Genomic DNA, 12,360 nt, shown 5'->3' on the forward strand with positions numbered 1-12,360 from the left:
AACCATTTAGATTATAAAATCATTTATCAAGCCAACTTAAGCATAAATACCAATTAACTACACGAAGCATTTAAACATGTAACTTAAACATACAAACCATGTAATCATTTAAAGCTTTTAAACTTACAGACTTGACGCTTGACGACTGAGCTTCCCAGAAATGACGGTGGCACAACCCTTTACAAGAACATTGCTCTGATACCAACTGAAACGTCTCTAACTTATACATTGCTTTTAAATTGGGTTGGAATATTTTTTTTAAAACACAATAGGCTGCGGCCTATAAATATAAATGTATATATAATATACCAAATAGGCTTCGGCCTATAAACGTCTCAATTGCACCATTTAAAAATAATCCAACCAATTAAATAATTAAAATTCCTAACTATAGTAAAATCATAAAATCCAACCAAACCTAAAACTAACATTTTCACAAATAGCATGAACGTCTTAAATCTTCTCAAAAACCACTCCTTCGCATAAAAGTTATAAAAGTATTCAGAGTATTGTTAAATCATCAACTGTTCGGAAAACTAACAAGGTCCTCTGGTTTCAGTGAACCATCAGCCAAGCCAGTTCAATGATCAAGTCCTCATGTCTCAACAAAAGTATCATCACCTGCATCATTCACACCTAGTGAGACTAATGACTCAGCATGCCTTAACCGTTATAACAAGTAATATATATACATCCACATGCAACAGTGAAAAGTACCATTAATAAACTAACTTTAACATAAACATTTGCATAACCTTAAACATTTCCTTTCATCCTTATTTTCTTTTAGGGGAAATCAGTTCATTGATTATGATCATCTTTTCATCTTTCAGTCGATTGATCAATCTCAACTGTAACCATGGTACTAGGCGGTGGGGCAACAATAACCACTTTTCCGTTCTGTGCCTTAGCCTATAGTTGGCGGGACACCATCAACCTCCTTTCCATTACTGGGCCTTGGCCTATGAAAATCCAGTGTTAGGTTCCCTAGGGGCTTTGTCCCGTAAACGGGTTCCACTGAGGCTTTGTCCCTCACAAATCTCCATTTCCTTACCGACACAATCAAATCACCTCATTCAAAAAAAATTCATCATTTCCATCACTTTATAAAAATACATGCATAAATCTCATTTTTTTAAACCAAGCATGCAACACGTATTTTAGCAATTAACGTTTTTCATCATAAAATTCCATAACCTTTCAAAATACACAGTGTATGACCGAGCGCTTGCCGTTTTATCAAAAAGCTATAGCTGGTGGTAATGGTGCAAATCAAATCTTTTAAACCGCACAGCAGCTCAAAGACCACGGTTCGATCGCTCTACCAAGCAGAGACAATTATTGCACCCAACAATCCCCCTCCTAATAATTGAACTCCTTGCAATGAATGAGAATCGAACTCGTGACCTTGGCTCTGATACCAAGTGTAGGATCGAGCGCTTGTCGCTTTACCAAAAGCTATAGATTTTGTTTACGCTACAAATCCAGTGATCGTTATTGACCCAATATGTGTGGTTTAAATTTTTTTTAGCTCAATAGCAGCCATTGAATCCACCATGAGGGTATTCTCGAGGTAGATTGAATTATACACTGTTTTTCATGATGATTAAATTCCGATAAAAGCTTCATTCAAGTGTTTCAGATGAGATCATTTATGTGTTCTGTTCCAACAATTTTGTCGTATGCCATTTGGGTTTGTACCCTTGTGTTTTATTTTAATTGAAGAATTTTAAATACATTGATTTCACAATTCTTGACTTGTTTGGATATATAAAATTCAAGTGAATCGGTCCCTATCAAATTAGGTAATTTCAACAAATATCACAAAAATAATTAGGTAAATGTATATGGAATTGAAAATAAATACAAGAGATAAATATGATTAAACAGAATATACTGGATCAATCTGAGCAACCATTTTTATTAACGATATCATGGAAAATATTGATGATTAAAATAATCGATTTCATAATAATATGAATAAATAACAAAATTTTTTATATTTAAGCAAATATATATTATCAATAATTTTAATAATATCCTTGCAAAAATTACCATTGATGAAGAGATTATATGAAATAATTAAAAAAAATGATACGGAATAACGAAGTTATGAGATAAAATATTCATTTCTAATGAATTGACATTGTAGTGATTTGAATTACAAGCATTTCATAAACATATATTAATTTATCTTTATTTATAGTTCAATATGTGTATCAAATTCATAGTCTTTATGGGAAAAAAAAAAAAACAAATTCGATTTGAATATTTAATCTTTGTTGTCATATTTCAATTAATAGATCGACAAAATAAGGAGATCATTTGATGATTTCAAATAATATTTGCTACGCCCGTGTTGCTTACTAGTATTTCAAAAAACACGAAAAGTTTTGGGCCGATTATTTTTCACATCAGATCTGTATAGTAGTTCTCATTCAGAAACAAGTGTACTAATTGGGGCGGAGTGAGGATAGAACAGCATCTTGAAGAGAGCTGTCTCTTTGCATTGCAGCCTTGAACTCTTCGAAGGTGACTTTGCCATCATTGTTGGCGTCCATTACATCAAATATCTCGTCTAGTTTCCCTGCTTCTGTTATATCTATTGGAAGACAGTCATCGGGCAATGCCTGTGCATGTTATGTTCCCACGTATTAATTTCCCACAAAACTAATTAACTATATATAAGCATTAATTATTTGAATATTTCTAATGAGAATCAATGAATTACCCTTAACATTGCTGCTACTTCTTCCTTGCTGATGCATCCAGAGCGGTCCGTATCGTACATCTGAAGCAAAATGATAAAACAAAGATTTTGTGTTGAGTCAAATGTAGGGATGGCAATGGGTAGGGTATGGGTCGGATTTCATACCTCTATCCCCATACTCATTTATTAAATTCATCCTCATACCCATCCCCATACCCATCGGGTATTGAATTTCATCCTCATCCACATACCCATCGGATTATCGGATACACATAGCCTACCCAAATACCCAATTGTCATATACAATTGAATTTTTTCAAATTTAAATTGCTTCAATGAAGTTATAAATATTTAAAAAATTATTTAAATGAACAATAAAAAAAATTATTCAAGCTTTATAATAAGTATATATATATATATATAAAATGAAGTTTTATATATTTTCTTCTCTTTTAATATACAAAGCATCGTTTTCTTTAATTTTCAAATTTATGATTATATGTATTGAAAACTCCGAAAATCGGTGGATTGACTTATGAATCTTTAATATAAATAAATATAATTACTATATATATACATATATACATACATATGTATATTTATATATATTAATTTAAACGGGTATTCAGGTCGGGGGTGGGTCGGATTATATCAAACCCGCCTCCATACCCGAACCCGAAAATACCCATACCCGATTACCCAATTATTTAATCGGGTCTAAAAATCCCTCCATGCCCTCTTCTATTCGGGTCGAGTATCGAATCCAACGGATTCGAAGGAAATTGCCATCCCTAGTCAAATGCATTTTGCCCTTTAGTTTTTGGGGTCAAAGAGTAATTCAAAATTCACCTGAAAGCAAAGGCGAAGTGCATCATCTCCCTTTGAATACTTAAGACTTGAAAATCCCCCAACGATTTCTCTCATATCAACGGTCCCATCCCTGTTGTTATCAAACAGATCAAAGATTCGCGGGGCAAGGGGGACGAGAGATAACATTTCCATCGCTTTCAACACCTCCTCGAATTCGGGCAATGTTGCCTGATCATTCTTACATCTGCAGTTAGCCAAAACAAACATCCTCAGACCGTCTAAAATCTAGTCGAAAATGATGAAGGAATGAGTGATCTGTACTGTTTGATTAGAAGGCATAGTTACATTTTCTTGAAGTTTGTCCTGAGATTTTCAAGTTCCTCTGGCTTGAGATCGTATGATCCCACTAAACTCTTGAGTTTCTTAGTTTTCAAAGAGAAGCTGCTGCTCAGCACACTAGCCATAGCAGCTGCACGAAACTTGCGCCTAGCGTTGAAGCTCTGCAACCGTGAAACGATTTCTGCATCCATCTGTTCTTCCTTCGCTTGATCACCGGTCACCCATGGATGCTGAAGAATCTACAGAAATCGAGAAATGGTTACACTCGTTCATGAACAGAAGTTTTCGCGTTTTATGCGACTCTAGCATTAGACTATCACATAATTCACTAGACATGTAAAATGACTGAACTTGTTTGATTAGATGCAGATTATGACACCTCTTCGGCAGTCGGTCTCAAGTCGGGATCAACTTTCAAAAGGCTGGTGATTAATTGTTTTACTGATGATGAGATATTCTTCCATGTTTTCTCATAGAAACTGAATTGTCCCTGTCCCATAAAATGTTGAATAATTAGCTTTAGGAATTAAAAATTGTCGAAAATCTGAACTCAGATTAAGTACTTCAAAGAAATGGAAAGTTTACATTTAATATCATTTGCTGCTTCTGCCTGTTTGACTGGGCAATAAAAGGAGGGTACCTGAAAATTACAGAGATTATATCTTTACTATGTAACTCATTTTATCTTATAGTTTTTTTCCCCTGATATTTCTATAGATGTGCTTCATATATATGTTAGTCATAATCTGATTATGGTGATTTAAAAATTTCAGTTCTGATTATGTTTACTGTCTGAGATTGAAGATCAAATGTAAAATTAATTCTAAGTCAAATTAAGATAGTTTTTCTTATACATTTCAGGAGAAACTGACCCGGAGAGGAGTATATAGAGGATGACACCAAGTGACCAGATATCGCTTTTTGAAGTAATCTGGTTGCGAGATAACGCCTCTGGAGAGACATAATCGATCGAACCGAACAATCCCACGACAGGATCAGTGAAATCCTCGACGGAACTCAGTCCAAAATCCATGATCTTCAATGGAGATTTCTCATCTCTAGTCAAGAAAAGGCAGTTCTCAGGCTTCAAATCCCTGTGCACAACGTTGGCACGGTGCAGCGCTGCTAGACCATGCGCGAGCTGTTTAATGACAACTGCTGCGTCTGACTCGGAAAAGCTTGCCTTGGCCACAATCCGATCGAAAAGCTCGCCTCCCGAGCAGAGCTCGAGTATTAGATGAACCCCGCCGTTGTCTTCATAAACATCATATAGGTGGATGACATTCGGGTGAGGTGAAACATCTTCCACTATTCTTCTCATCACTAGAAGTTCATTTGTCAGCAATGCATCCGATATTAGGGACTGCTTCATCATCGGGTTCGCGGTTTTCGAGTTTCTTGGCTCAGTTTCAGAAGGAATCAATGGGCCAAATCTTCTCAAAGTTTTGATGGCTACATGCTTATTTTCTCCACTTGTTGTAGACTTTTCTATCCCTTTTTTCACAATCGAAAATCCTCCCCTCCCCAAAATCTCTGTGATTTCATACTCATCTGAAAGTGATTTTCTTTTCTCTTGTTCCATAACCATCAAATGGTTCCTTGGATTATTGCTTAAGAGAAGATTTCATTACAAGAAAATGAGAATGGAATCTTTTAGTTGAGAAGTCAATTAAAAATGGCAGAGGGAGCTTTGATGATCGAGTAAGAGAAATTTTTCATCATAATTTAATAATATGAAATGAGGTGGTTAGACACGGATTTACATCAGCTAATCCACCAGTTTTTTTATTTATTATTTAAATGTGTAATTACAATAATAATTACTATATAATATGATTGTATGCAAATGGCTGCTAGGAAACATACAAAAAGAAAAATTTGTCCAAAAAAGAGACAAAAGACCAAGTCATTGGGTGACCAAAAAATTATTCTCCCCTTTTTATATTTCTAAGTTTATTGTGAGACGGTCTCACGAATTTTTATATGTGAAATGGGTCAACTTTATCGATATTCATAATAAAAAGTAATACTCTTAGCATAAAAAGTAATACTTTTTCATGGATGACCCAAATAAGAGATTCGACCCACGAAATTGATCTGTGAGACCGTCTCACAAGAGTTTTTGTGTTCTTTGACAAAAAATTTAATTTTTATTATCATAAATATTAAATTTGCTAAAAACTAATGAAAAATGTGCACATGAGTACAATAGAGACTAAAACAGTTGTAATCACAAATAATAAAGACAAAAAATATCAGCATCAATCAATTATATAACGTCAGGACCAAAATTAAAGCATCTAAAAATGTTCTGGTTCTTTTACGATTTGCTGCAAAAATCTAGCAACTTGTGAATTTGGGATGCTTTGATCCCCGAGTACATATGATCGATAAACTATATATTTCAAATTTTTTAATATTTATTTCCATCGACTAAATCCAAAGATAGTGTTTGTATACTTTTGTTACCTAAAAAAATAATGAAAAAGTTGCAAACATTTCATGTCATGCTCCGTAACCGAGACGCGCCATCGACATTATTTAACAATTAAGGTTGTAACAATAAGCCTCGTAGTATATCAAATGACCAAAATGCAAGTCTATTACATAAAACGAATTTGTCTTTACAATACGAATCATAAGTGCAGATGCTATAACATTAAAAAAAAATTAACTTAAAAAACAATTTCAGAAATCTTATTGTCTCGAAACTTCATCACCAGCCCCGAGACTTGTCTTGTTCATCATCGACCACTTCATATTCATTCTTATCTACGACAGAAGTAAGGAGTGAGTGTTTGGAAAAACACTTTGTAGGTGATGGACGTTCGCACACGCGAATAACGTAAAATACATATATACATAATTGTGGATGTGACATGTCACAGGACATGAGTTGAGACATAGTATAGAAACAATTCGAAAAAACATTATGATTTTATACCTACTGTACGAGCCATAACTACGGTTTTTTTCCAAAATTTCAAGCACATCAAATGAATCGAAGGTAATGAATGAAACACATGGTGTACGATTGAATTTTTAAAACAGAAACATCATTGTTTAAAACATAGATAAGCCTAAATTTGAAAAATATATATAATACAAAAGGCAGCTCACCATCTTGAATCGAAACGGGATAGAATCCTTGATGCTTGAAAGTTCCTTTCTTCTTGGTGTTTGATCACGTGTGCTTCTTGATGCCGGATTGTAGCTCAAAATTGTGCAGATTTTCTGCTTACAAGTGGGCAGAGTGACGCCTTATAATTCTTGAAAATCTGCAGCCTAAGGAACTTGAAATTTGAGAGAATTTGTTGTTGAATTGTGGTGTGTTTCTTTTCAGGATAGAACATGCATTTACAGGGCTGAGGGGGACAAATTTGCATAACAAATCATCCTTAATTTTGGCTATTTAGGGCTGAAAATATTCGGCATGATCTACCCCTATCTTGGTTGAATTCTTACCCATACAATTCGGCCTAATCGACCACGAAATAAAAATTCATAAACATTTAAAAATACTCTCTAAACTCATGTCTCAAAAATCATAACGTGCGGAAGAAACGCAAGGTCCTCGGGTTTTCACGTGCACCCCCAGCTCCGCCTACTCAGTCTTCAGCGCCTCTAATCTCCACATCCTCATGATCACATGCATCAATCAGACCTAGTGAGTCAAAAGACTCAACACACCTGAACTGTTATAACAAGTACATATACATATCATGCAACAGTGAAAAGTACTGTAGTTAAAATAAGTTTCATGATCCTTAAAAGCATAACATGAACGTAAACATATCGAGTCATATCAAATCATGTCATGTAATGTCATCATATACGTATTCATTTTCTTTTATTGAATTCAGTTTATTAGTTGTGATTTTCGTATCAGCTCTAGGTCAATGGATCCATCTACGTATAACCGCGGTACCCGGTGACGGGGAAATCAGCGACAGTTTTACCCGTCCACTCAGCGACAGTTTTACCTACATATGAGTTTAGAAAACGTAAGTCAGTTATTCAGACAATCAGTTTTTCAGATAGTGAGGATCAGATATTCTTAATCAGAAAAACAGTTCAGAATTCTAAGTTTTGTCAAACACCGAAAAGGAGGAAATTGTTGAATATTATAAATTTCAGAGTTTGAAAAACCAATCAGTAACAGAACTGAAGATCCGAACTAAACAATAACTGAACTGAAAGAACGTAACTAATATCAGAGTTGAATGAGACTTATCAAACTGAAATGGACCAAGTAGAACTGAAGTAAACACACTAAAATTTTCAAAAGTATAAATAAGTCTCAAACTGATGTATCGGAGATTGATAAATAGAATAACTGAAGACCAGAACTGAAAATATTATTCGCAGAACTGATATAGCTAAGCTGAAACGGTCTAACTGAAGTGATAGCAGAACGTTCAAACAAAAAAGACATCAGTTAGAATTGATCGAATGAACTGATAAATCAACCAGTTTGACTCCTGATCAGTTAGTTACGTTATCAGTTGAAATTTGAATATCAGTAGACAAACTGACATTCCGTACCAAAGTATAACAGACGAAGCATAACAATCTGATACATCGTACCTTTGTAAGAAAAATAATGTCTACATGGACTAAAAGATGACTGAACGGATATCATTAATTAATGTATTCAATGTGACTGTTGTAATCGAACACTATATAGCTGAGGAGTTCAGTTGTGAAAAGGTTAACGATCGAACTAGTGAAAAACAACAGTCATTAACGAATAACAAGAACATTCATTTTTTCAGTCAGTTGCGATTTATTTTCAAGTTTCTATTCAGTTTACAAATCGCAATTTCTAGCTCACAACTCATTGATATATTTGTAACATTCAAACTACTCATTTGAACTATTCAATTATCAATTGATAAGTTTTGTAAGAAAAAATAAGCGTTTCAGTTTGAAAGTGTTTAAATCCAAACTAAAGTGGATTATTACGGATTCATTGTAATTAATCAAAGTCTCTCAATAAATATTTATCCTTAAGATAGAAGGGGTGACGTGCGAGCATTTGAAGTCTTTGAACATCCATAAAAATTCTCGTGTGCATTTTTTTTTTCCATTCAGTTTTCATAATACCTTAGTTATAATATTCAATATATCCTTGAGTTTAATTCCGCACTGATTCTTATTCGAAAAAGATTTAAAAAAAACCTGAGTGTTTATTCAACCCTTTTCTAAACACTTCACCGATATTAACTGACCCTAACATATTACACTCGATAAGTAATAATCACTTGGACAGTCCGAGAGAGGGTTGTTCAGTAAATTATCAAATAATCACTCATTTGTATGAATGAGCATCTTAATACTCTTTCTAATGAAACACGACATTTACGTCACAAATATTAGTCTCAAGCTTAAGGGAATTTTATCTTTGTTTTAGACGTCTGATTCGATTAGGAACCTGCTTATAATATATGGTACACTTACTAATGAGTTTCATGGTCTTACGTTGAGAGGCAGACCTCATGGTACCTATTATATATTCAAGGATTTTATATATACTGCGTACATGAGTATACAGATAAATAAATATCATAATTGGATCAAACAGTAAAAATTTTATTAAAATAAATATTGCTTTTACATTATGGTCAATAAAACTCAAACAACAAGTTGACTAACATGACACCTACTCTAACAAAAAACCCCTAAGTTATTTAATAATTTGAATATTTAATTAATGAACTTCCAATAAATTAATTAATTTTTTAATGCCAAAGAGGCAGTTTGCTTTGCTCAATCAAATTAACCTTTCATAGGTTTTTCTTTACTCCACACTTTTTTTTTTTATTTCAATCATCTAACATTTATGCAGCTGACGAGCTTAAGATAAAGCTTTGGAAGCATTGTCCGATTTCAAACTAGGGTCGTTCTCATCCTTTTTTCCAATTTTGTTGGATTATGTATATGTCCAATATAGGGCAACCTTCGGCATACTGGCATACACACAATCCGACAAAATCCGGCATTCTCCATGTCTAGAATCTTCATGTTCCCTCTATTAGATCTTTATCGAGCACTTGAACGGGATGGCACGTTAACTCTTTCATGTGCAGGCCAAGCAAATCAACAATTTCATACACCAACTCTATATGGGAACCGAACTTATCTCCTGCAACAAAACTATAGATCTGATTCTTTACTTCAATCCAGCTTTTCCCAGCTGCTTTTTTACTTCCCATTCCTCTCAATAATCTCCTTATCTTAGCAAAATCTCCCCATTTACCATCGGCGGCATATATGTTCGCCACTGCCAAATATGTCCCAGCAAAACTTGGCATCTGATTTAACACGTTTTTTGCATCAAACTTCCCCAGCTCAGCGATCTTATGTGCTTTACAAGCTCCAAGAAATGCCGCCCAAACAGACTCGTCGGGCATGAATGGCATAGACTCTATAAGTTTGTATGCTTCCTTGACTCGCCCGGCACGTCCAAGCAAATCTACAACACACCCGTAAATTTCTTGATCTGGGATGATTTTGTAATGAGCTATCATTGATTTGAAATATCTTAGACCCTCATCAACAAGTCCAGCATGACTACAAGCATTCAAAACTGCCACAAAAACTAGACGGTCAGGGTTGACACCAGATTGAATCATCTGATCAAACAATTCGACGGCATTTTTCCCGTAACCATGGCTACCATATCCAATCATCATGGAAGTCCAAGACACGACATTCTTATCACGCATTTCATCGAAAATTTTGCACGAATTCACAATACTTCCACATTTTGCATACATGTCAATCAACGCATTGGCAGTTCCTACGTCATTACATAGGCCCCTTATAAGAACCCTTCCATGAACCTGTTCTCCGCAGCTCAAAACTGCAATGTTGGCCACAGAAGCTACAACGCTTGTAAATGTAAAGTGATTTGGAGTGAGACCTTCCAATTCGAGAAGAGTGTACAAGTTGAGAACCACAAACGGATGAAACTTTTCAAATCCAGCAATCAATGTGTTCCACGTGATAATATCTCTCTCTGCCATTTCAAGAAAACAAAGATATGCTTCACTCAAACCAACACACTGATTGTACATGTCTAGTACAGAATTCATCACGGGAATACTGGAATTAAACCCATGCTTGACTACCGTCGCATGTATTTGTCTGCCATACACATGTGAACCAATTGAAGTGCAAGCTTTAATTGCGATGGAAATGGTAAAGGGATTTAATTCAGCCTCCTGTTTACATGAGTAAATGAAAGGATGTAAAGTAAGACTAAGTAACATCTTTAGATTAAAAGTCTGAATTTTATCCCTTATAACACTACTTTACTATGAAAAATATATATTACCACACTGACAATCTTATGCAAGATTGATTAGCACCATCTTTCGCGAATAAATTCACATTTTTTAACCAAAATTTTCTTAACCTCTAATCTATACAACCGCATGTTTTACAGAAATTCGATAACCTTCACATGCATACCGGTAACATTTGTTTAAAAACATGGAGCGCACCATAACCATCTCCAAAGTGAGTGTAACCAGCAATCAATGTAGTCCACGAAACCGAATTCTTAGTTGAAATCTCCTCAAAAATCAAGAAAGCATCGTCAATGCAGTCACAGCACACAGCATACATGTCCATAAGCGCATTATCTACATAAAGACTCCCTGTAACACCATTCTTAATGGCCAATCCATGAACCAAGGCGCCACATTTTAGCGAGTTCATCCATTTACACGCCTTTATCACGCTAGACAAAGTGAACTCATTGGGGTGCACGTCGACACCATCCCTCAGCATGTCGCGGAACATTGCCCACGCCTTTGAATGGAGGTTGCAAGATATGTACCCACTGATCATGGCAGTCCAAGAAACAACGTCCCGTTCAGGCATTTCGTCGAACAGAGTCCGAGCTTCTTTGACAAGACCACCATCGAAGTAAGATTTGATGACATTTGTAGCTAGAAAGGAAGGAGGTTTCGCTACAAATGGAGGGTGGAAGAAGTTTGGGGAGTCGGGTTTCCCGTAGTGAAGAGAACGCCGGATTTTCAGCGGAATTTGTCCGTACCGGACCAGTTTTCTTGAGATCATTTCTTTTGCATCACGCCCGACACGGAATGCAAGGAGACCATGGTCAAATTATTAAGGAAAACAAATGAAAATTACAAGAAATTAACACTGTGTTAAAAGCAAAAATTTACCGTAAAAATTAAAAATTTTAAACTCTCAAAATATATTAAACTACTCAATTGTGTTTTTCTTCACAAATTGAGAAACATATTTATAAAATTTCTTTGGAAATAATCCAAAAATAAATACATCATCACACACTAATTTTCAATATTTACAACTCTTATTTTCAACATTCAACTTTCTTATTTTCAACGTTCAGCTTTCTTTATTTTCAACACTCCCCCTTGTGATGATTATCATGATACAATGATTGTCTTCATTACGTGTTTTTATACTACCTACTTAAAAACTTTACTAGGAAAAACCAATTG

General features: G+C 35.0%; 2 protein-coding genes across 3 annotated transcripts; both read right to left on the reverse strand.

The window, feature by feature from the left end:
• Positions 1 to 2,258: 2,258 nt before the first annotated feature.
• Positions 2,259 to 5,570, reverse strand: LOC140957579 (calcium and calcium/calmodulin-dependent serine/threonine-protein kinase-like). Its single transcript, XM_073414894.1, has 7 exons — positions 4,732 to 5,570; positions 4,445 to 4,499; positions 4,239 to 4,349; positions 3,866 to 4,098; positions 3,560 to 3,764; positions 2,732 to 2,791; positions 2,259 to 2,630 (listed from the first exon to the last, which is right to left on the reverse strand). The coding sequence occupies exons 1-7, from the start codon at positions 5,445 to 5,447 to the stop codon at positions 2,454 to 2,456; spliced, it is 1,557 nt and encodes a 518-aa protein (XP_073270995.1). The 5' UTR covers positions 5,448 to 5,570; the 3' UTR covers positions 2,259 to 2,453.
• A 3,885-nt stretch (positions 5,571 to 9,455) lies between these two features.
• LOC140956539 (putative pentatricopeptide repeat-containing protein At1g56570) lies at positions 9,456 to 11,990 on the reverse strand. Of its 2 annotated transcripts, none has more exons than XM_073413311.1 (2): positions 11,368 to 11,990; positions 9,456 to 10,880 (listed from the first exon to the last, which is right to left on the reverse strand). In XM_073413311.1, the coding sequence occupies exons 1-2, from the start codon at positions 11,945 to 11,947 to the stop codon at positions 9,880 to 9,882; spliced, it is 1,581 nt and encodes a 526-aa protein (XP_073269412.1). In that variant the 5' UTR covers positions 11,948 to 11,990; the 3' UTR covers positions 9,456 to 9,879. The 2 variants fall into 2 exon arrangements, with proteins under 2 accessions (XP_073269412.1, XP_073269411.1); XM_073413310.1 differs by having other exon boundaries at positions 9,458 to 11,085; positions 11,336 to 11,990.
• Positions 11,991 to 12,360: the final 370 nt, after the last annotated feature.

The sequence above is a fragment of the Primulina huaijiensis genome, chromosome 14 (genome assembly GCF_012295235.1).
Source record: "Primulina huaijiensis isolate GDHJ02 chromosome 14, ASM1229523v2, whole genome shotgun sequence".
Lineage (NCBI taxonomy): Eukaryota > Viridiplantae > Streptophyta > Magnoliopsida > Lamiales > Gesneriaceae > Primulina > Primulina huaijiensis.

Bases quoted from the DNA above. Each gene is read 5' to 3' on its own strand.
- LOC140956539 (XM_073413310.1), bottom strand. From the start codon at position 11,947: ATGATCTCAAGAAAACTGGTCCGGTACGGACAAATTCCGCTGAAAATC. The intron at 11,086-11,335 runs GTATGCATGTGA...TCATGTAAACAG, and splicing joins TTTTTAAACAAATGTTACCG to GAGGCTGAATTAAATCCCTT.
- LOC140957579 (XM_073414894.1), bottom strand. From the start codon at position 5,447: ATGGTTATGGAACAAGAGAAAAGAAAATCACTTTCAGATGAGTATGAA. The intron at 4,500-4,731 runs GTCAGTTTCTCC...TGTAATTTTCAG, and splicing joins CTCTATATACTCCTCTCCGG to GTACCCTCCTTTTATTGCCC. The intron at 2,631-2,731 runs GTAATTCATTGA...TAACATGCACAG, and splicing joins AAGTAGCAGCAATGTTAAGG to GCATTGCCCGATGACTGTCT.